The sequence below is a fragment of the Atractosteus spatula genome, chromosome 4 (genome assembly GCF_055471065.1).
Source record: "Atractosteus spatula isolate fAtrSpa1 chromosome 4, fAtrSpa1.hap1, whole genome shotgun sequence".
Classification (NCBI taxonomy): Eukaryota; Metazoa; Chordata; class Actinopteri; order Semionotiformes; family Lepisosteidae; genus Atractosteus; species Atractosteus spatula.
In genome coordinates this window covers 69,739,606-69,762,328 of record NC_142709.1, presented here as the reverse complement: position 1 = coordinate 69,762,328, position 22,723 = coordinate 69,739,606, and the positions used below count along the sequence as shown (strand labels likewise).

The following is a 22,723-nucleotide window of genomic DNA, read 5'->3' as shown; positions in this document are numbered from 1 at the left end:
TCTCAATCATGATACTCTGGAATACATGTACTTATGCTCAGAATATTGTATACAGGGTGTATTTTTCAGTGGAAGATATGATCTTTACGTTTAGAACGAAGGCATTTTTCTCTGGTAACAGCACCTGGGTAATTCAGTCGTTGCAATATCATCATTATCATGATCTTGATACATACAGTATATATCAATGAATCAATGTCATATCAATATATATATAAAGGCCTCCATATATTACATCAATACATTGTATGTTCTCGCCATGTCCGTGTGGGTTTCCTCAGGGTGGTAGATCAGTTGGATTCTGAGAGGATCAGCCCCAGGTGGTATTTATGAACCATGGAAGAATATAACGTCATTCATATACAGTACAACAACTGCAAAGGACGCTAAGACCACCTGCATTCAGCAGATGTGTGGTACATACAAGTCACCATGGGTACAAATGATGTTTCCAATCAGCACATACAGCACATACAGTCCTGTGCACTGCCACTGTGCTCAGAAACACGCTCACCATGTGAATGTGCTTCAGAATTCAGTGCTCCACAGTGCATGGTTGTTTCACCACCAAAATTTCATGAAACCTGAGTAGCTATAACCAACTCAATAAATCCATACACACCAATCATAACAAAAGTTTTGAGTCCTTTGACATGTTTATTAATGAATCAAGCAATATACACTTCATATATACATCTGACTTGATAAAAAGTGCAGCTTGATAAAAGTTGTGAGAGGTATCTGTTTTATAGTCTTTCAGTATTTTAAAATGAAAAAAACCCAACTCAATCAACCCATCCTTGGAGACTTTGAAACTGCACACGTCTGGTTTCAGTATTGTCAGTTGAATGGGACAAACATAATTTAAGAGCTGCTTAAGTATGACTTCTTCAGCTGATGTTGATAACAAGTAATGTTGCAAAAATAAGTTAGCATGATAAGTTTTACTGTGATAAAACTGAACTCTCATTGGACAACAAAAAATTAAAAAATTAAAAAACAGTGACTGTGAAACTCTTAAATTATTTACCCTGAGTTCTTCAAAACAACGAGTGCCTTCAGTTCTTAGTAGCTGCTCTGCCCATAAGGGCTTTCTTGGTGTTTTTCTCAGGATGAAACACAATGATGTAACACTTCGGAGCAAATATCGCAATGAGGAGACCAAAGCTTGAAGCCAAGATGGCAAAAATCTCCACAGCGTCCGAGTATTTCCCAGGAGAGCTGACATAAGCTGGTATGAAAGCGATCCACACTGCACAGAAGATGAGCATGCTGAAAGTGATGAACTTGGCTTCATTGAAGTTATCAGGCAGGTTCCTTGCAAGGAAAGCCATCAGAAAGCAGACACTGGCTAGCAAGCCTATGTACCCCAAAAGGAAACTAAATCCAGTTATTGATCCAACATTACACTCAAAAATGATTTTTGAGTTTTGATACTGTGTGTTTTTAAAAGGCACAGGGGATGCTGTACTCAGCCATATGATACAGATCAGAGCCTGGATGACAGTAAAGACAAAAACAGTGCTTCTCTGTTGTGCAGCACCAAACCACTTCATGACATTATTGTCTGGCAGTGTGGCTCTGAAGGCCATGATGACAACAATGGTTTTCACAAGAATGCAAGATATGCACAAAACAAAACTGATTCCAAACACAACATGTCTCAGCATACAGGTGAGGTGTAGTGGCTGACCAATAAACAGCAATGAGCAGAGGAAGCAGAGTATTAGAGAAAGCAGCAGCAGGAAGCTCAGTTCAGAATTGTTGGCTCTTACAACTGGGGTGTTCCTGTAGTAAATGAACACAGCTAAAACTGCAGCTGAAATAAATGCCCCAAATACAGATACGGTTGTCAAAGAAATTCCTAAAGTCTCCCCATATGAAAGAAACTCGATTTCCTTCAGCACACACTGGTCTCTGCTTGGGTTTGACCAAAAGTCTGGTGGACATTTTATACACTCAAAAGCATCTACAAGAAACAGAATCAGAAATGTTTATATTAAATAAAGGAAAAGCAGAATATGTACTTTATATATCCATGTTTAAACATTCTGTACAACCTGCAATGGAACAAGACTTTAAATCCATACTGAAAAGTAAGAAGAGAAAACACATTTTGTCACTGATGGCTGGGCATTGTATATAAAGTATTCAGATAAAGTATTCAGGACAGCTGCTCCTAAGATGCTGTCAGGGTTTGAAATAATGTTTAAATTAAGTCAAATGTGTTGTGCAACTTTTATCAGAAAACAAGTGCATATGGGGGGGAACAAAGCCTTCTTGACTTGCCAACCTCAATTAAACTGATAGCAGTTTGTTTTGTGGATGCTGTGTTACAGTTTACACATTTACACTCTCGAAAGATTCCCTCCCTCATGTTAAAGTCCCATAATGGGTTTACAGATGCAAAAACAATTATGACTGACAGTACAACCAGCATCCCAGGAGAACTTTTCCAGGAAAGTAAAAGAAGACAGAATCTTTGCAATTGTTTCTCTTTGTGATTATACACTGTACTGTATATGTTTTGGAATTAGACACACTAATCCACCTCAGTCCAGCTCACTATTCTGCTTTACAGAAGAATTTAAAGAAAGCAAAAACAATGTAACAATGAATTTCTCTTAAGAAAGATTGTCTTTATTAAAGCACATATTTTGCTGTCATAAAAACAAAAGCATATTTATGATTCAGAATACATGAGGGAGAACAGGCTTTCTTTTTCAGTAATTACACTGATGTTCTACTGGGATATTGAGAAAGCCTGGACTGCCTTGTTGTTAGAATCTCCACAACACGACAGATGTTGTCATATCTGGAGCTCATACACAATGCAACATAGTGTTTGATGGAACTGATCCTTTTTAGCATTGCTAGCAGGGAATATAAATAAACACCAGTTTAAATTATTACCGTCTGCCCACCTGTCTGGTTGCTGATCTCTCCCTCTGTGCAAAGTATACAGTCGAAACAGCAGAGGGGCTCCCCTTTCCTGATTGCCTTCCTGGTGCCAGGCTGACAGCTTTCACTGCACACAGACCTAGGGGGCTGGGAAAGGAAAAAACCTAAGAACAAATGCTCTAGGATGATAGCATGATTTGTTCAAGCAGTTGATCAAGAAATAATCAAAGGAGATACATTTAATGTTATGTGCAGTAAAACTTACAGAGTTAGTTTCAAAGTTCCAGAAGATCTTGTCTTCGTTCAGTGTGAGCTCTTGTCCAGCGGGAGCTGATTCATCAAACAGACCAACTGTTACTATTTTCACAGACCCGTCATCGGCCCTCTGCCAGTTCATCACATCATAGATTGCAAGAGCATCTCCGTTCTCATCGAAGGACACCCTGTCTCCATAGTGAGTAGTGAAGTTCACTCTCGCCAGGTAGTGCAGCAACTGGAAGAAACGAATAGGAAAATATGAAAAACTCAGTGTAACATCATATATACTGTATAATAATTTGAATTTACTTAGACTTAACAATAAAAAAAAAATTAATAGAAGTTTTTTCGTAAATATTAAACTAAAGTTGTTTAATTTGTAATCTCTCACCTGCCAGGGCTGCACAGTTGTGATGTCTGCACAGGAGTTATTCTGAAAGGGCCCTTTTCCAGGCTCACAGGACATCAGATTGTGCAGGGAGTGTGCCAAGGCGTACACTGCTTTATACACATTGTAGGAAGCCCGCAGTTCTGAAACATCACTGTAAGACGTTTTGGTTTTTTCAGTGTCTTCTGAACCTGTGCAAATTTTGCTACCTACTATGTCAGATAAATTCTGATCGTTTGTTTTATCTTGAAATTTGCAATCAAACATCTTTTCCCAGAACAATTTGACTAAATTGTTCCTGGAGTCAAACACAGGGCGAATCTGAAGGAGAAATTGTTCCAGCCCTGGGATTTCTCCTCTGCGAACTGCGATTCCTATAGTCCCACCTAAATAAGGCAGTAACTCCTTAGTATGGAACACAGGGGAGACAGTCCAGGCTTCACTAGCAATCCACTGTCTGCCTCTGATGTTTTGCTGAACAATTTCTTCAGTCAGAGGAATCAGATAAGCTCCTGTAGAAAACACAGCAATAACTTTGGCCGTTGACTGTTTGATGGTCCTGATGATCTTAAGAATTTCAGACTTGTCATTGTTACGAGGGAGGATTTCAGAGAAAGCTATGCAGCCAAATTTATTTACTTCCTCAATAAAAGTCTTGGCAGCATACAGTCCATAGTCATCATTGCTCACAATTACACCAACCCAAGTCCACCCATAATGCCTGAAGATTTGAACCATAGCTTTGACCTGGAACGTATCACTGGGAATAGTCCTGAAGAAAGAGGGGAACTCCTTTCTGTTGCTTAGGCAAGAGCAGGTGGCATAATAACTGACCTGCAAATGAAAGAACAAATTATAATAAAGAAAAAAATGAAATTAACACATTTCCCGCAATACAATTGTTTCAATTCTTTAATGTTTCACTTACAATAAATAATACATACAGCTGTTTGAATTCTCAAACTACTATGAGTTTCACTGACCAATGAACAAATATTATTTTTTCCTGTCATACTGTGCTTTCTACATTACATGGGATTAACAGTATATCAGATGAAAAGTAAAATAAAATTTTTCACCAACATAACCAGATGCCCCTAAACTTAAAACAAATGTGTATATCAAATATATTTGAGGATATATATGTCTCACAATATTACTGTCCTGACCATTGCTTTACTATACCATTGGAACCCGGAAGAGGCCCAGCATTCTTGATATGGTGATAGAATGTGTAGAACCAGGATCCCCAACAATGGCTAAGACAGGGGGGGTCCCTGTACAGCTGTAGTCAGTGACAGAATCATCCTCTCTGCTGATCAGAGCTGTTGCTGCTCTCAGAGCCACTGCCAGCTTCACACAGTTGTCATACAGCCTGTATCCCAGTGTGATGTTAGGGAGAAGAGCAGGGTCTCTGTTTATTTCCTCAATAGCAAAAGCCATCGTCTGTGCCCACTGAAATCCTGCAAAATCAAAGCTAAAAAACCACAGTTCTCAGTACAGTGCAATAGTGAAATCTGATCTATTCTCATGTATTATGATCTGTATAAAATGTGTTTTAAATATAATTCAGACATTCAATTGAATATATGAAAACATAAAACATGTTGGTGTCAAGACAATTGTGAAAAAAATAATTGCAATCAAAATGTGCAATCTTCATCTGTTACTACTCTTTGAACTACCAAAATTAAATTCTTTCTTACACAATCCCTAAAGTATAAAATCCAAATGCTGCTGTGGATAATACCTTACCTCATTATAAAGTAAAATATTTGTATTTCGTCAACTCCAGACTTTCTGTTAAGGAGAGCAATACAATATATTCACTCACCGCTCACATCTCAGTTGCTGAGGCTTAGAAGTAAAAGACAATTCAGGATACACTGTTATAAAGTGAATTTCAAATATCCCACCCAAAATAATATCCCCTTCTTTATAAAGCCCATTCAAGTCAAATTCTTCTCTGATCCTGCATTTGGGCACAACATCAGTGTCTGCCTGCCTACCTAAACCCAAGTATAATGCAAAAATATAAAGAACAACCTGCATTGTTTCAGAACAAGTGAACCTGCCTTCTTCCGGTGAACAAAAACACAGCTATATAGACAATGTCTTACTCTCTGGGGATACCTCTGGATGACATCATTGTAAATGTTTAATGTCTGCAATTGTCTTGGAGTGCACACAATACACCACCATTAGTGGACCATCAAAATTGCTTATATTGAAATAAGAGGATTGCATTGAAAGACTATATAATAACTTTTAAGTCAGCTTCAAAAATTAGTTGCTTTCTTCTCAGTGTGTAAAAGGTAAAACCTCAGACAAATTTTTTTTAAAATTTAAGCAGTATTTGAAAAATGCAACATTTTTAGGAATGGAAGAAAGGAAGGGGCCCCTAGTGGAGACTAAAACAGCTGTAACACAGACAAGTTCACACAGTAAAGAAGGGGTGTCCTGAGTAACAGGGTGGGGACCCTCAGTTAAGAGGCACAGTAAAGAAGGGGTGTCCTGAGTAACAGAGTGGGGACCCTCAGTTAAGAGGCACAGTAAAGAAGGGGTGTCCTGAGTAACAGAGTGGGGACCCTCAGTTAAGAGGCACAGTAAAGAAGGGGTGTCCTGAGTAACAGAGTGGGGACCCTCAGTTAAGAGGCAGTGTTTCCTCCTGGCTCTGCAGCAGGCAAGCTGGTGAGCACAGCACTTCCAGGACCTGCTTCCTCACTGACCTGTTCCCTGCAGTGGGATTCCAGAGCTCATCAGCCCTCATTCTCTCTCCACAGCTGCCTGAAGGTGGCAGCCAGCTGCAGGAGGTCTCACTCCTGGCTGCTGTCCTGCTGCTCCTGTAGCTCACAGCTGGGCGTGGAGGACTGAAGCCCCTGAGGACTGTGCTCTCCTGGAGTCAGAGCACCACAGCTCATCGCTGCTTCATCACAGCCTCTCCGTTCAGTTTCTCTCCTCTCCATGAGCTCCCGGGCTGCCTCGCCTCTCAAGTCAATGACACACAGCAATTAAAGAGCACAGGTCCCTGAGCTAACTGTTACACTCAAAACAATTATACCCATACTAACAAGATACCAAATATAAAACAGTGACAGAGACAGAGCTTTTGATGAGTAAAATAGAAGGCTTCTTATTTAAAAAAGATTTAAATACACCTGTTTTTATATCTATGATTATCTTTTTATTTTTTAAAGTACTTCATAAAGATTTGCATTTTACAAATGTGTTGGAATATTTATTTGTCACACTTAAACTGTATACTACAGTGGTTAGAGTATTTGAAAACAAAATTAGGTAAATAAAAGTAGGTAAATAACATGAGAAATATATCAATTTTAAGTGTATTCCGTTTTAATCAAATGTAATTCCTGGTATTAAATACAGTTTTGTGTTCCCTACTACCTTCTTTAGTGTGTGACATGTACAAATTTCTTCACTCTGAATATGTGAAAATCTGTTGCATTATAATCTGATTCCGCAGTATCTACTGTTTGTCCCAGAGAGATGACTAGAGAAAGTCTTTCAAAGGTCAAAGTGATGTAAGCATGGCACTTGTGGATTTTAAATCTTATGTTTAACCTTCACGAAGATACATCAGTGGTTTTCATCACACTAACCTTACCAACTACCCTGAGCTGCACTGCGTGAGCGAGAAGCTGTGTATAAAGGAGGGTATTTGTCGGTCATGATGCCGTTGAATACGTTATTCTGCTCAGAATATTGCACAAACAAAGGATGAGGAAACTTGAGCAAGAAATATACTGTAAATGTATTTTTTTCGACAGCAGAAATGATATGATCTTCAAGTTTAGAATGAAAGTGTTTATCACTGCTAACAAAACGAAGGTACATCTCATTGTGATGTCAATATACAGTATTGATATGATATCCCTCTGAAGAAGACTGCTGTTCGGGTGACTGGCTTGAGGTTTGAAAAGAGCTGTGAATAACTGAAAGGCAATTAGCAAACACAGTCTGTAGGCAGAACTCATTATTTTCACTTGGGATGCCTATACAAAGAGTTGACTATTATAAAACACTTTCATTGTGAAGAAATGAGCCATGGAGCAATGCAATGTGGTTCAAATACAACAACAGCAAAGGGTGCCAAAGGACACTAAGACTGAGCAGATGTGTGGTGCATCATGGGTACAGATGATATTCCTGCTCAGCACATACAGCACTCTGTTGTGTGAACTGGCACTGTGTTGAGAATATGCTCACTATGTGAATGTGACTCAGGTTTCATTGTTCCACAGTGCACGGTTGTTTGACCAGGCCAACAAACTTCATGGGACCCTTATATCTATTCAAGAAATCCATGAACACCAATCAAAACATGTTTTAGAAGATGAGCCCTCTGAAAACTTTATTTATATGAGTCATGCTATATACAGACTACATACAGTATATAAATCTGTCTCCTGAAACAGTGGAGATCAATATATTATGTACTGATACAAAAATGCTTCTAAGGTTGTTTTCAAAACTCACCCAGTAAAACATCTTACAATCAAAACTTCCATCTTCATTCCTAGAAACTATGGTACACAACACTTCTTTGGATTTCAGCATTGTCAAGAGAAGGAAACAAACACCAATTCTGAAATTCTGAAGCTGTAGAAAAACAATTCTTAAACTGGTATTGATGTACTGTAGCTGTAGCGATACATTAAAAAGGAAAAATTCTGATTATAAATCATGAAAAAAAATAAAATAGCAACTGTGAAACTGGTGGATGGTTTACCCTGAGAGCTATACACAAATATACCTTCAAGTCTTTGTTGCTGCTCTGCCCATAAGGGCTTTCTTGGTATTTTTCTCTGGATGAAGCAGAATGATGTAACATTTTGGTGCAAATATCGCAATGAGGAGACCGAAGCTTGAAGCCAAGATGGCAAAAATCTCCACAGCGTCCGAGTATTTCCCAGGAGAGCTGACATAAGCTGGTATGAAAGCGATCCAAACTGCACAGAAGATGAGCATGCTGAAAGTGATGAACTTGGCTTCATTGAAGTTATCAGGCAGGTTCCTTGCAAGGAAAGCCATCAGAAAGCAGACACTGGCTAGCAAGCCTATGTACCCCAAAAGGAAACTAAATCCAGTTATTGATCCAACATTACACTGAAAAATGATTTTTGAGTTTTGATACTGTGTGTTTTTAAAAGGCACAGGGGATGCTGTACTCAGCCATATGATACAGATCATAGCCTGGATGACAGTAAAGACAAAAACAGTGCCCCTCTGTTGTACAGCACCAAACCACTTCATGACATTATTATCTGGCAGTGTGGCTCTGAAGGCCATGATGACAACAATTGTTTTCACAAGAATGCAAGATATGCACAAAACAAAACTGATTCCAAACACAACATGTCTCAGCATACAGGTGAGGTGTAGTGGCTGACCAATAAACAGCAATGAGCAGAGGAAGCAGAGTATTAGAGAAAGCAGCAGCAGGAAGCTCAGTTCAGAATTGTTGGCTCTTACAACTGGGGTGCTCCTGTAGAAAATGAACACAGCTAAAACTGCAGTTGAAAAAAGTGCCCCAAGCACTGAGACTGTTGTCAAAGAGATTCCTAAAGTCTCCCCATATGAAAGAAACTCAATTTCCTTCAAAACACACTGGTCTCTGTTTGGATTAGACCAGAATTCTGGGGGGCATTTGAAACACTCAATGGAATCTATGAGAAAGAGAAACATAAATTTAATTATAATACCAATTATATTATATATAATTTTATTATAATACCAATAATGTAATAGTTAGATTTTTGTCTAAAGGGAAAAGTGTCAAAGGAAGATTCCTGTAGACTGCTGAATGACTAGTGTGAGAGAAAACAAAGCAAACTTTAAATTAAGATAAGTTCACTTTATTGGCCATATACAATTTCTTACATCAGGAATTTGTCTTTTTGCATACCCCAACTTGCTCTCCATGAGACAAACAGACAGGGAGAGAAGCTTTGGGTCAGAGCGCAGGGTCAGCCATTTATACAGCACCCCTGGAGCAGTTGGGGTTAAGGGCCTTGCTCAGGGGCCCAACAGAGTAGGATTCCACTGCCAGCCGCAGGATTTGAACTGGCAACCTTCCAGCTACAAACACAGATCCATAGCCACAGTGCTACCACTGCCCAAATTTATTATTTTGTAACAATTAAGTAAAAAACTATTAAATAATCATTTACTTATGGGGATAATAGAGGGGATAAAAGCTGCTAACATTTTGTTTTGAGGCTACTGTGCTATATTCAAATTCAAGGAGTTTATTACCATGACAGATGAATTAATGCATTTACAAAGCAGAAACAATTAAAAGTAGAAACACATATTCAACATATACAGTATATAATGAACTTTAGGAGACTTTAGAAACTTATGTTGAGAAAGCCTGGACTGCCTTATACTTCAAAAAGTCCACAAGTCAACACGCATGTTGATATGTGGATTTACTACACAGTGAACAAAGTGTTATAAAGGAAATTTGTATTTTTAACACAGAACATTAATAAACATTGATTGAAATTATGACAGCCTGCTCACCTGTGTGGTTGCTGATCTCTCCCTCTGCACACGGCACACAGTCGAAACAGCAGAGGGGCTCCCCTTTCCTGGTTGCCTTCCTGGTGCCAGGCTGACAGCTTTCACTGCACACAGACCTGGGGGGCTGGGAAAGAACAATGTCTTTTTAAGATAATATAAATGATTTTTTTTTAAATTCTGTTATAATAGCAATGAAATTAAATCAGTCATCATTTAAATATTAGGTATACTATACTTATAGTAAAAATAAATTGGCGTAATGCCTGTGAAGCTACAGTACATCATCTGTTTTTCTAATACTGAGACACTCACACCTCTAAATAATAAGACAGCTATTATAAAAAACGTATATATGAAAACTGAAGCACAGACACAGCTAAAACATTAAAGCAAATTTCTTACTTTACACTTTACACTGATCTTATAAAAATCAAATAAAAAAGAACATGAAGAATTAAATGTACTGTAAAAGTTATACATCATAACAACAAACATCAAACATCAAAGTCTGACAAATCAATTCAATTAATGCTTATTTTGCCAAAAATGAGAAATACTTCATTTTAAATATGCAAAAAAACACACAAACACTAACGTTGTTGATTAAAAAATTAGAATTAAGTTTAAATTACTTACAGAGTTAGATTCAAAGTTCCAGAAGATTTTGTCCTCATTCAGAGTGAGCTCTTGTCCAGCAGGAGCTGATTCATCATACAGACCGATTGTTACTGTTTTCACAGACCCATCATCGGCCCTCTGCCAGTTCATCACATCATAGATTGCAAGAGCATCTCCGTTCTCATCGAAGGACACCCTGTCTCCATAGTGAGTAGTGAAGTTCACTCTCGCCAGGTAGTGCAGCAGCTGACAGTCAAAAAGATTAATGACACACATATTTTGACACACACCAATAATTTCAGTAAGCATCTGCAGTACTTGGCTGAACAAAACTTGCTCTCACTGGAAGAAAAGAAATAACGTCAATATTTAAAACAATGCACCTGTAACCATTACTTTCCAATTAGAATACATGAAAAAATGATAAAATAGCTGATGAAAGTATTTATATAACTAATGTACTTATTACTAATGTAAAGTATTTAATACCTGTGAAAAAAGCTGTATTGTGGTTGTTAAAAAATAAAGATTTAACTAATTCCTTTGTGATAACCTCTCACCTGCCAGGGCTGCACAGTTGTGATGTCTGCACAGGAGTTATTCTGAAAGGGCCCTTTTCCAGGCTCACAGGACATCAGATTGTGCAGGGAGTGTGCCAAGGCGTACACTGCTTTATACACGTTGTAGGAAGCCCGCAGTTCTGACACATCACTGTAAGCAGTTTTTTTGCTTTCAATGTCTTCTGAACCTGTGCAGATGTTATTACCTTCTGAGTTTGACGTATTGTGATTGTTTCCCTCGTCTTGGAATTTGCAGTCAAACATTGTTTCCCAGAAGAGTTTGACTAAGTTGTTCCTGGTGTCCAACACAGGGCGAATCTGAAGGAGAAAGTTTTCCAGTCCTGGGATTTCACCTCTGCGAACTGCAATTCCTATAGTTCCACCTAAATAAGGCAGTAACTCCTTAGTATGAAAGACAAGGGAGGATGTCCAACCCTCACTTGCAATCCACTGCCTGCCTCTGATGTTTTGCTGAACAATTTCTTCTGTCAGTGGAATCAGATAAGCTCCTGTAGAAAACACAGCAATAACTTTGGCAGATGACTCTTTGATGGTCCTGATGATCTTAAGAATTTCAGACTTGTCATTGTTACGAGGGAGGATTTCAGAGAAAGCTATGCAGCCAAATCTATTAACCTCCTCAGTAAAGGTTTTCAAAGCATACAGCCCATAGTCATCATTGCTCACAATTACACCAATCCAAGTCCACCCATAATGCCTGATGATTTGAACCATGGCTTTGACCTGGAATGTATCACTGGGAATAGTCCTGAAGAAAGAGGGGAACTCCTTTCTGTTGCTTAGGCAAGAGCAGGTGGCATAATAACTGACCTGCAAATGAAAGAATGAGAGCTATTTATGTTTCGAAATGATAATACAATGAAGAAACGTGCAGAAACGTATTCAGTTGTTTTGAAATTATGAAATTCATTAATCTTTATAAAATATGCATTTCAAAATCCTCTCATCCCATACAATTTACATTTCTTTAATTCTATTTCAGAAAACATAATTAGAAACATGTTACTCAATACTGATCCTCTGATAAATGTAATACTGTACCATTGGGACCCGGAAGAGACCCAGTATTCTTGACACAGCAATAGAGTTTGTTGAGCCAGGGTCCCCAACAATGGCTAAGACAGGGGGGGTCCCTGTACAGCTGTAGTCAGTGTAGACAGAATCATCCTCTCCGCTGATCAGAGCTGTTGCTGCCCGAAGAGCCACTGCCAGGTTCTCACAGTTGTCATACAGCCTGTATCCCAGTGTGATGTTAGGGAGGAGAGCAGGGTCTCTGTTTATTTCCTCAATAGCAAAAGCCATGGTCTGTGCATCCAGAAACCCTGTAAAGTGAAAACTGAAAGAAGAAACAATTGGTAAAAACAAAACAACTAATGAATTCAAACAAATCTTCTGTCTTCATACATTAACATGAGACAAATAAAATCTTACTTTAAGCCACGTAAAATATTATGTAAAAATGATTTAAAAATAGAAACTTAAAAAAACACCAAACAAAATGTGATCTTTATGTTTTCATCAACTGTACTTAAGTTCAATTTTAAGTTATCCATGAACTGAATTGCAGTATCTACATCCTTAACATATACTGTACAGACAATGCTTTAGTTCATAACATAACAAATATTCTATTGTGTCAGGAAACTGTGTCCCAGACATTCTATCAAGGAGCAGTAGAATATATTCACTCACCGCTCACAGCTCAGTGGCTCAGGCTTAGCAGTAAAAGACAGTTCAGGATACACTGTTATAAAGTGGATTTCAAACATCCCACCCAAAACAATGTCCCCTTCTTTATACAGCCCATACAAGTCAAATTCTTCTCTGAGTCTGCATGTGGGCACAATTTCAGTAACTGTTAACCCAACTATTCCCAAAGATACAAAAATAAGAAGACCGAACTGCATTGTTTTAGAACAAATGAACATGCTTTGTTCCAGTGATCAAAATCACAGCTATATAGACAATGTCAGACTCTCTTGGTATGCCTGTGGATGACATCAGAGTAACCCTTTCAGACCTGTGACTGTACTGGAGTACACACTTAACACCACCCAGAAGAGTCAATTACTCACAAAATACTGTTGTTTCAAATCACCTTTTATTTGTTCTGCAAGGCTAAAAATGTTTTTTTTCTGAGTTTCTGGATGGATTTTTTTACTAAGAGTAATCACCTGGGGACATTACTCACAGCACTACAGCTTAATGTAAGATTTTTTGAAACTGCTAGAAATATACACTCAACAAAACCAGGAAAGAGTCAGTAAAATGTTTTCAGTTAGTGTGCCTTTAAAGATTTTTGTCTTCAAACACTCAGATCTGCTGTTTAATAATCTAGGTTCAAGTTCAAGTTCAAGTTCAAGTTTATTGTCATTACACTCATATACATGGTATATGGTATAACGAAATGCTATTTAGCTAGCTCTCGGACATAAGTAGTACAAAGAGAAAAAAAACAACAACAACAACAATATAATTGTGTAGCAAAAGAAAGACAGAGACAACAGGCAGTGTGCAAAAAAAAACAACAGACGATGTGCAAAAAAACAACAACAGGCAATGTGCAAAAAACAACAACAGGCAATGTGCAAAACAACAAAAAGGTAATAGGTTATGTGCAAAAATATGCGTCAACAGAATAAAATAAAGGGATAGAAATTATGGGGAGTGAGCTTTAGGTACTCACACTACCAAATGTTTTCCAATTATCTGTTTTTTGTTAATTGAAATAAAAACAATTACTACATAACCAAAATGTTGGTTTTGCCAAAATGACAAAAGTCGGGGAAACTTTTAAGAAAATGTGCAGATAAAGGCTTGTGGTGAGTCATTGAAAACATTCATGCACAGAAAAGGTCATATTAAAAGAATATAGCCCATTAAAAAGTAGGTGCTGTCTGGCCTGTTTATTACATTTCTAAATATTCAAAAATGTGGCATAAATTGTTTTAAATTCTATGTTGCATCAAAGCTTTAAAAAAAGATGTAGCATTTTCTTTTAGAAGAAAGGAGGGGGCCCCTAGTGGAGATCTAGAACAGCTGTAACACAGACAAGTTCACACAGGAAAGAAGGGGTGTCCTGAGTAACAGAGTGGGGACCCTCAGTTAAGAGGCACAGTAAAGAAGGGGTGTCCTGAGTAACAGAGTGGGGACCCTCAGTTAAGAGGCACAGTAAAGAAGGGGTGTCCTGAGTAACAGAGTGGGGACCCTCAGTTAAGAGGCACAGTAAAGAAGGGGTGTCCTGAGTAACAGAGTGGGGACCCTCAGTTAAGAGACACAGCAAAGAAGGGGTGTCCTGAGTAACAGAGTGGGGACCCTCAGTTAAGAGGCAATATTTCCTCCTGGCTCTGCAGCAGGCAAGCTGGTGAGCACAGCACTTCCAGGACCTGCTTCCTCACTGATCTGTTCCCTGCAGTGGGATTCCAGAGCTCATCGGCCCTTATTCTCTCTCCACAGCTGCCTGAAGGTGGCAGCCAGCTGCAGGAGGTCTCACTCCTGGCTCCTCTCCTGCTGCTCCTGTAGCTCACAGCTGGGCGTGGAGGACTGAAGCCCCTGAGGACTGTGCTCTCCTGGAGTCAGAGCACCACAGCTCATCGCTGCTTCATCACAGCCTCTCCGTTCAGTTTCTCTCCTCTCCATGAGCTCCCGGGCTGCCTCACCTCTCAAGTCAATGACATGCAGCAATTAAAGAGCACAGGTCCCTGAGCTAACTGTTACACTCAAAACAATTATACTGATACCCACAAGATGCGCAACTGCAAAAGATTGAAAAATAAATATTAATCTAAAAGTGCTTAATGCTATTGCTCTAGTTGTTCTAATCTAAAGGAATTTAAAGCATGTCAGATTTTTTTAATCAATGGTAATCTTTTATTCTATGAATAGTTTGTTTACTCCATAAAAGTATTTTGCATTTTACAATTTTGTAGTTTTTCAACTAATGTTTCAGATTTTCTTTCTTTCATCTCTGAAAGGCAAATGTTTAAAATTAAAAAAAAAAGATTTAATCATGGCATCTGTGAATTGTAAATCTTGTATTTATATGTTAAATATTGGATAAATATTGCACAATGTTTTCTTTTAAAGCCGTGAGTGGTCTTCACAGTAACTATATCAGCGTCTTTGAACTGCACTGTCCTCCAGAGCGGCTGTGCACAGGGGAAGGGTTTTGTCAGTCATGATGCTGATTAATGCAGTACAGGTACTTCTGCTCAGGATATTGCAGGATGTATTTTTCTATTTTTCAGTGATAGACGTGATATGATCTTTAGAATACAAACACATATCACTGGTGCAGGTTATTGCAGTTATCAGTTATTGCAGTATCATTATGATGATTTTCATATAAAGATCATTAAATAACATGTTATATCAGTATCATAACATGATATACACTGTATATTACTATTTTAAAATATCATAATAAAATTTCAGACTGCCATAATATTCCTCTAAAAAAGACTATCTTTCTGGTGAGTGCCTTGAGGTTTGAAAATAACAGTGAATATTAGAGAGCCAATCGGCAAATTAACTCCTTATTTATACTTGGCGTGTTTATACAAGGAGATGAACTGTTATAAAATTATTATAAAACACTTTCATTGTTAAAAAATGACCCATGGAACAATGCAATGTTTGTCAACAAAGGACACTAAGACCTCCAGCAATCAGCAGATGTGTGGTTACCATGAGATATATATACAGTATATGATACAGAAGATATTGCAGGTCAGCACATACAGCAGTCTGTCATGTGCACTGCCATTGTGCTCAGAACATGCTCACCATGTGAATGTGACTAAGGTTTCATTGCTCCACAGTGCACGGTTGCTTGACCAGGCCAACAAACTTCATGGGACCCATATATCAACCCAAGAAATCCATGCACACCAATCAAAACATGTTTTAGAAGATGAGCCTATTGAAAACTTTATTTATGTGAGTCATGCTTTGTACAGACTACATACAGTACATACACTTGTGAAACAGTGGAACTTAATATACTGTATCATGTACTAGTACAAAAATGCTTCTAAGTCTTCTGGTATTTTTTCAGATCTCACCTGGTGAACATCTTACAACTAAAACTTCCATCTTCATTCCTACAAACTATGGTGCTGCACACTACTTTGGAATTCAGTATTGTCAAGAGAAGAGAAAAACACTAATTCTGAAAGAGCTGTTGAAAAAAAATTCTTAAACTGGTGTTGATGGGAGGTAATTTTTCAAAGTTAGGTTAGCAAACCAAAATAAAAGCAGGCTAAGGTAGCTCTAGTGATACATTAAAAAAATCCGATTTAAAAAAAAATTAAAACCTAAAAGAGCAACTGTGAAACTGTGGATGATTTATCCTGAGAGCTGTAAGATACAAATATAACCTCGCTTCTTAGTAGCTGCTCTTAGAGCTTTCTTGGTGTTTTTCTCTGTAGGAAGCTGAATAATGTAACAATTTGGAGCAAATATCGCAATGAATAGATCAAAGCTTGAAGCCAAGATGGCAAAAATCTCCAAAGCATCTGAGGGCTATGATATTGCATTCTATCAATTTCAGAAATGTCAGAAGAACAGGCCATCATTTCAGGAGGGCTTGCACAAACTCAAATTATTCAGCTGTTAATATTAGGTAATGTTATAAAATAATAAATAAATTGGTAAGCACACTATAATATTAAATCAAGGTTCTGCATATTAGCTCTACTGCACAAAAATTTGAAGGCGTTCAATTTACAGAGCACAGAATGACACAAGAGATGATATTGGATCAGAAAATAATTTACGCTGAACTCAGCAACACAAAAGTGTCTTTACTTCTTAGTAGCTGCTCTTCCCATAAGAGCTTTCTTGGTGTTTTTCTCTGGATGAAGCAGAATGATGTAGCATTTTGGTGCAAATATCGCAATGAGGAGACCAAAGCTAGAAGCCAAGATGGCAAAAATCTCCACAGCGTCCGAGTATTTCCCAGGAGAGCTGACATAAGCTGGTATGAAAGCGATCCACACTGCACAGAAGATGAGCATGCTGAAAGTGATGAACTTGGCTTCATTGAAGTTATCAGGCAGGTTCCTTGCAAGGAAAGCCAGCAGAAAACAGACACTGGCGAGTAAGCCTATGTACACCAACAGACAACTAAATCCAGTTATTGATCCAACATTACACTCAAAAATGATTTTTGAGTTTTGATACTGTGTGTTTTTAAAAGGCACAGGTGGTGCTGTACTCAGCCATATGATACAGATCAGAGCCTGGATGACAGTAAAGACAAAAACAGTGCCTCTCTGCTGAGCAGCACCAAACCACTTCATGACATTATTGTCTGGCAGTGTGGCTCTGAAGGCCATGATGACAACAATGGTTTTCACAAGAATGCAAGATATGCACAAGACAAAACTGATTCCAAACACCACATGTCTCAGCATACAGGTGAGGTGTAGTGGCTGACCAATAAACAGCAATGAGCAGAGGAAGCAGAGTATTAGAGAAAGCAGCAGCAGGAAGCTCAGTTCAGAATTGTTGGCTCTTACAACTGGGGTGTTCCTGTAGTAAATGAACACAGCTAAAACTGCAGCTGAAATAAATGCTCCAAATACTGATGCTGATGTTAAGGAGATTCCCAACGTCTCCTCATAAGAAAGATACTCAATTTCCTTCAGCACACACTGGTCCCTGCTTGGGTTCGACCAATATTCTGAAGGGCATTTGAAACACTCAATTGAATCTATAAGAAAGAGAAAGCTAATCATTTTAATACCCCATAAATATTATTATATTTCTATTTAAAGCCAACACCATCTAAAGTACAAACACAATACTCTGGTTGGTGAAAGACTTGTGACAAAGATTCAAAACAAGGATAAGGTGGGTGACAAATGGAGGTGTCTAAGACTCTAGATAAACTGTGTAACACCTCGACATTTTCAGCTTCAAAGCACAGGGGATGTTGGCTGAGATGTAGGGGGTTCAGAGTCTGTGATCAAAGCAATGAAAACGTTTACACTGGTTTACCTTAGTTCATTAAGTTTCAGGTAAATGATTAAGTGTCAGTCAACAGTCCAGAAACACATTATATGACATCAGATCTGGAGAGGGAAGGGGGAGAGAGAAGGGAAAAAGAAGGCCAGATGACAAGACACAGGGAAGACAAGAGCAGACGGGAATTTGAAGCTTGTGCCAGGCGAGAGTCCCTACTTCAAGATCATCAGAAAAGACCCGAATGGAGAAAAATATTTGAATCTTGGTAAGAGAGCTTGCTATTCTGTAGCTTTTAAGGACCTTGGAGTTACTGAGTGAGGAATCCCTCGGTTGAATACTGTCTCTCCTGCTTAGTGGGTGCATTTTATAATAGGAGATAGGCTCCCATTTATTTTGTGGCATCCGGGTTACAGAGAGAGCGATTTAATGGTAGATTGTATTCTATTTCATTTACTGTAGAAGGCAGATCATCTCTTCTTTGGCCTCTATAGGCATTAAGAATCGAGTACTTGATAGCAGCCTGGGTGGTTTAGACGCAGGTCTTTGAAACACCTTGTCTATAAACTTGTATTTACAGTAAGGTGTGTGTTATGTTTATGTTTTGTGTAATGTGTGTATCACTGTCACAGAATTTTGACGCAGGTATGTTAATAAATATCGTTTAACCAAGGGTGTCTGGATTATTACTCTTTTTCGCTATGTCTGTGCCAGAGAACAAAGAACTCACCAGCCTCTAACTATACAGTACCAACCGCTTAGGTGTATTCTGGCAGAAATCACTTACAAGTTGGGATTACGATCAATTATTTTATTTATTGACTAATCTGCTCAGTCAGCTCCTGATTCCTCAATTTTTTAACAGTACAAATAAAATATAACAAGGATTCATTAAATAAAATATAACAAACATTAATTATATGACCTATCAAGCTTCCATGATTTTATTTTGCAGCCACTGTGCTATGTTTCACACTCAAGATGTTCCCTCACTTGTGTTAAAGTGCGGTAATGGTTTTACAGCAAAAATGAACACAAATATCAATATTGGACACTCCAATCAATCAATATAATTTTTAAAGACGAAAAGAAGGAAAAAATATTTTGACAATGTTACTCTTTCTATAAATATACAATGTCAAGAATATACAATATAAATATCACAAATATAAAGCCTGCACTTCCTTATAGTTAGAAATGTCCACAAGCTTAGAGAACTAGTGTTATGTGGAGCTTGTTCAGAGAAGTAAATTAAATACTAAATTTAGTATTTAATGGACTAATTATCTTTATGTTACTAGCCCAGAATTTTAAAAATCATATGTTTTAAGTAAAACTGTCAGCCCACCTGTGTGGTTGCTGATCTCTCCCTCTGCACAAGGCACACAGTCGAAACAGCAGAGGGGCTCCCCTTTCCTGGTTGCCTTCCTGGTGCCAGGCTGACAGCTTTCACTGCACACAGACCTGGGGGGCTGGGAAAGGAAGCATAAATTCTTCAACTTAAAAAGTGAAAATTAAGCAGTTATTACTGCTTTTAAATTACAGTGACATACAGCATGTATTTTTGCAGTTCAAAGTAACAGTGCAGTCTGTCTACTTTTATCAAATATTACAGCTACTTTATATTTTATTCTATAAAGGCATAATGCAATTTGACTTCTGCTGTCAATTTGCAGATATTAGGAAAAAAGATTAGATATAAATAGATTATCTTTTTGATCATAGTAAGTAACTAATCTCTCTGGAAAAATAATTCACTGAAACTGATAACATTGCAAAACATTTTAACTTACAACATTAGATTCAAAGTTCCAGAAGATTTTGTCTTCATTCAGACTGAGCTTTTGTCCAGCAGAAGCTGATTCATCATACAGACCGATAGTTACTGTTTTCCCAGACCCATCATCGGCCCTCTGCCAGTTGATCACATCATAGATTGCAAGAGCATCTCCGTTCTCATCGAAGGACACCCTGTCTCCATAGTGAGTCGTGAAGTTCACTCTCGCCAGGTAGTGCAGCAGCTTAGAAAAACAAATAGGAAAATATGAAGCGATCAAATAAAAGAGAGTCAAATAAGAAATAATGAATAAGTACTCAAAAGTCAGTAAGTTATTGACTGAACAAAACAGGTTATCACTGTAAGAAAATAGGAAATGTCAATATTTAAAGCATCATAGAAAATCATTTACAATTTAGAAAATATGAAAAAACAATAAGTATAAGTACAATTACTTTTATAAGTACAATTATTAGTCTGTTTGATAACCTCTCACCTGCCAGGGCTGCACAGTTGTGATGTCTGCACAAGAGTTATTCTGAAAGGGCCCTTTTCTAGGCTCACAGGACATCAGATTGTGCAGGGCGTGTGCCAAGGCGTACACTGCTTTATACACATTGTAGGAAGCCCGCAGTTCTGACACATCACTGTAAGCAGTTTTCGTTTTTTCAATATCTTCTGCACCTGTGCAAATTTTGGTATTTAACATGTCTGACAAATTTTGATTGATTGCCTTATCTTGAAACTTGCAATCAAATATTGTTTCCCAGAACAATTTGACTAAATTGTTTCTGGTGTCCAACACAGGGCGAATCTGAAGGAGAAATTTTTCCAGCCCTGGGATTTCTCCTCTACGAACTGCGATTCCTATAGTTCCACCTAAATAAGGCAGTAACTCCTCAGTATGGAACACAGGGGAGGAAGCCCAGGCTTCACTAGCAATCCACTGCCTGCCTCTGATTTTTTGCTGAACAATTTCTTCTGTCAGTGGAATCAGATAAGCACCTGTAGTAAACACAGCAATAACTTTGGCCGATGACTGTTTGATGGTCCTGATGATTTTAAGAATTTCAGAGGTGTTGTTGTTACGAGGGAGGATTTCAGAGAAAGCTATGCAGCCAAATTTATTTACCTCCTCAGTAAAGATCTTCAAAGCATACAGCCCATAGTCATCATTGCTCACAATTACACCAATCCAAGTCCACCCATAATGCCTGAATATCTGAACCATGGCTTTGACCTGGAACGTATCACTGGGAATAGTCCTGAAGAAAGAGGGAAACTCCTTTCTGCTGCTTAGGCAAGAGCAGGTGGCATAATAACTGACCTGGAAAAAAACCCCATAAAAACACACTTTTATATTTTTCACCAAATATTTGCTATGGTTACTGTTTAAAATGATGTTAACACGATGAAATTAAAAAAAAAAGAATTATTTTGATTTCACTTTTGAAATTACAAAATGTATAAATCTTTATCAAATAATCATTCATCTTAAAAGTTGTTCATCCAAAACATTCTAAATTCCATAAAAACTTTTCAATACAAAATAGAAAATTGGTTTCTACATTTCTACTGCAGACAGTTAGAAAATCACACAGAATGTTACTGATCCTCTGATAAATGTAATACTGTACCATTGGGACCCGGAAGAGACCCAGTATTCTTGACACAGCAATAGAGTTTGTTGAGCCAGGGTCCCCAACAATGGCGAAGACAGGGGGGGTCCCTGTACAGCTGTAGTCAGTGACAGAATCATCCTCTCCGCTGATCAGAGATGTTGCTACTCTCAGAGCCACTGCCAGGTTCTCACAGTTGTCATACAGCCTGTATCCCAGTGTGATGTTAGGGAGAAGAGCAGGGTCTCTGTTTATTTCCTCAATAGCAAAAGCCATGGTCTGTGTTTCCTGAAACCCTGTAAAGTGAAAACTGAAGGAGGACATAATTACTGAAATAAAACAAAAGACACAAGTCCGTCTTCATGCAACAAATTAACATAAATCACACTCATTTTTTGTCCTCATATCCCATATTATTTAGAAGACATAAAAAATAAAATTAAGATATAATTAAACAATTAAAATAACAATATGAAAAATTATTCCAAAAAAGATTTACAGTAATGTTTATCTCTTTCCATGAATATACAGTACTTGCACAATAGGAACTATAACTGTTGAGTTTTAAAATATCTCTGAATTATTTATCTATATTATTTAAATCCTGCAGAACTTGTCTGTGCAAGCATTATTAGCATTAGCGTATAACATATGTTAAATTGTATATATGCAATATATAATACTTGCACAACTGTTTTCATTTAACATATCTCTGAATAGTTTTATCTAAATACTGCTCATATGCAGATAATGCTTTAGCTTATAATGTAGTAAATATTCTGTTGTTTCAGGAAATGGTTATTTTGTCCCAGTCTTTATACCTACAGTAGGAGCAGTAGAATATATTCACTTACCGCTCACATCTCAATTGCTCAGGCTTAGCAGTAAAATACAGTTCAGGATACACTGTTTTAAAGTTAATTTCAAATATCCCACCCAAAACTATATCTCCTTCTTTATACAGCCCATACAAGTCAAATTCTTCTCTGAGCCTGCATGTGGGCACAACTTCAGTATCTGACAGCTCCACTAACACCAAAGATCCAAAAAAAAACAGACTGAACTGCAT

The 22,723-nt window shown here is 37.9% G+C and overlaps 3 protein-coding genes across 3 annotated transcripts; all 3 read right to left on the bottom strand.

Moving 5' to 3' along the window:
• Positions 1-1,058: 1,058 nt before the first annotated feature.
• LOC148836990 (extracellular calcium-sensing receptor-like) lies at positions 1,059-7,237 on the bottom strand. Its single transcript, XM_088914225.1, has 9 exons — positions 7,180-7,237; positions 6,368-6,533; positions 5,382-5,519; positions 4,733-5,024; positions 4,023-4,381; positions 3,551-3,827; positions 3,167-3,394; positions 2,925-3,048; positions 1,059-1,969 (listed from the first exon to the last, which is right to left on the bottom strand). The coding sequence occupies exons 1-9, from the start codon at positions 7,235-7,237 to the stop codon at positions 1,059-1,061; spliced, it is 2,553 nt and encodes an 850-aa protein (XP_088770351.1).
• A 1,086-nt stretch (positions 7,238-8,323) lies between these two features.
• Positions 8,324-13,199, bottom strand: LOC148836989 (extracellular calcium-sensing receptor-like). Its single transcript, XM_088913899.1, has 6 exons — positions 12,985-13,199; positions 12,334-12,628; positions 11,272-12,102; positions 10,730-10,957; positions 10,094-10,217; positions 8,324-9,234 (listed from the first exon to the last, which is right to left on the bottom strand). The coding sequence occupies exons 1-6, from the start codon at positions 13,197-13,199 to the stop codon at positions 8,324-8,326; spliced, it is 2,604 nt and encodes an 867-aa protein (XP_088770025.1).
• Positions 13,200-17,096: 3,897 nt separating this feature from the next.
• On the bottom strand, positions 17,097-22,723 carry LOC148836988 (extracellular calcium-sensing receptor-like). The gene is made up of 6 exons (XM_088913867.1): positions 22,509-22,723; positions 21,673-21,964; positions 20,532-21,362; positions 20,052-20,279; positions 19,607-19,730; positions 17,097-18,007 (listed from the first exon to the last, which is right to left on the bottom strand). The coding sequence occupies exons 1-6, from the start codon at positions 22,721-22,723 to the stop codon at positions 17,097-17,099; spliced, it is 2,601 nt and encodes an 866-aa protein (XP_088769993.1).

Coding starts and splice junctions, on each gene's coding strand:
- LOC148836990 (XM_088914225.1), bottom strand. CDS start 7,237: ATGACCGACAAATACCCTCCTTTATACACAGCTTCTCGCTCACGCAGT. Junction 4,382..4,732: donor GCCTCTTCCGGGTTCCAATG/GTATAGTAAAGC, acceptor TTTCATTTGCAG/GTCAGTTATTATGCCACCTG. Junction 1,970..2,924: donor AGAGATCAGCAACCAGACAG/GTGGGCAGACGG, acceptor TGTTTCTTGTAG/ATGCTTTTGAGTGTATAAAA.
- LOC148836988 (XM_088913867.1), bottom strand. CDS start 22,723: ATGCAGTTCAGTCTGTTTTTTTTTGGATCTTTGGTGTTAGTGGAGCTG. Junction 21,965..22,508: donor GAGCAATTGAGATGTGAGCG/GTAAGTGAATAT, acceptor GTCCTCCTTCAG/TTTTCACTTTACAGGGTTTC. Junction 19,731..20,051: donor GGAACTTTGAATCTAATGTT/GTAAGTTAAAAT, acceptor TTCCTTTCCCAG/CCCCCCAGGTCTGTGTGCAG.
- LOC148836989 (XM_088913899.1), bottom strand. CDS start 13,199: ATGCAGTTCGGTCTTCTTATTTTTGTATCTTTGGGAATAGTTGGGTTA. Junction 12,103..12,333: donor GTCTCTTCCGGGTCCCAATG/GTACAGTATTAC, acceptor TTTCATTTGCAG/GTCAGTTATTATGCCACCTG. Junction 10,958..11,271: donor CAACTGTGCAGCCCTGGCAG/GTGAGAGGTTAT, acceptor TTTGACTGTCAG/CTGCTGCACTACCTGGCGAG.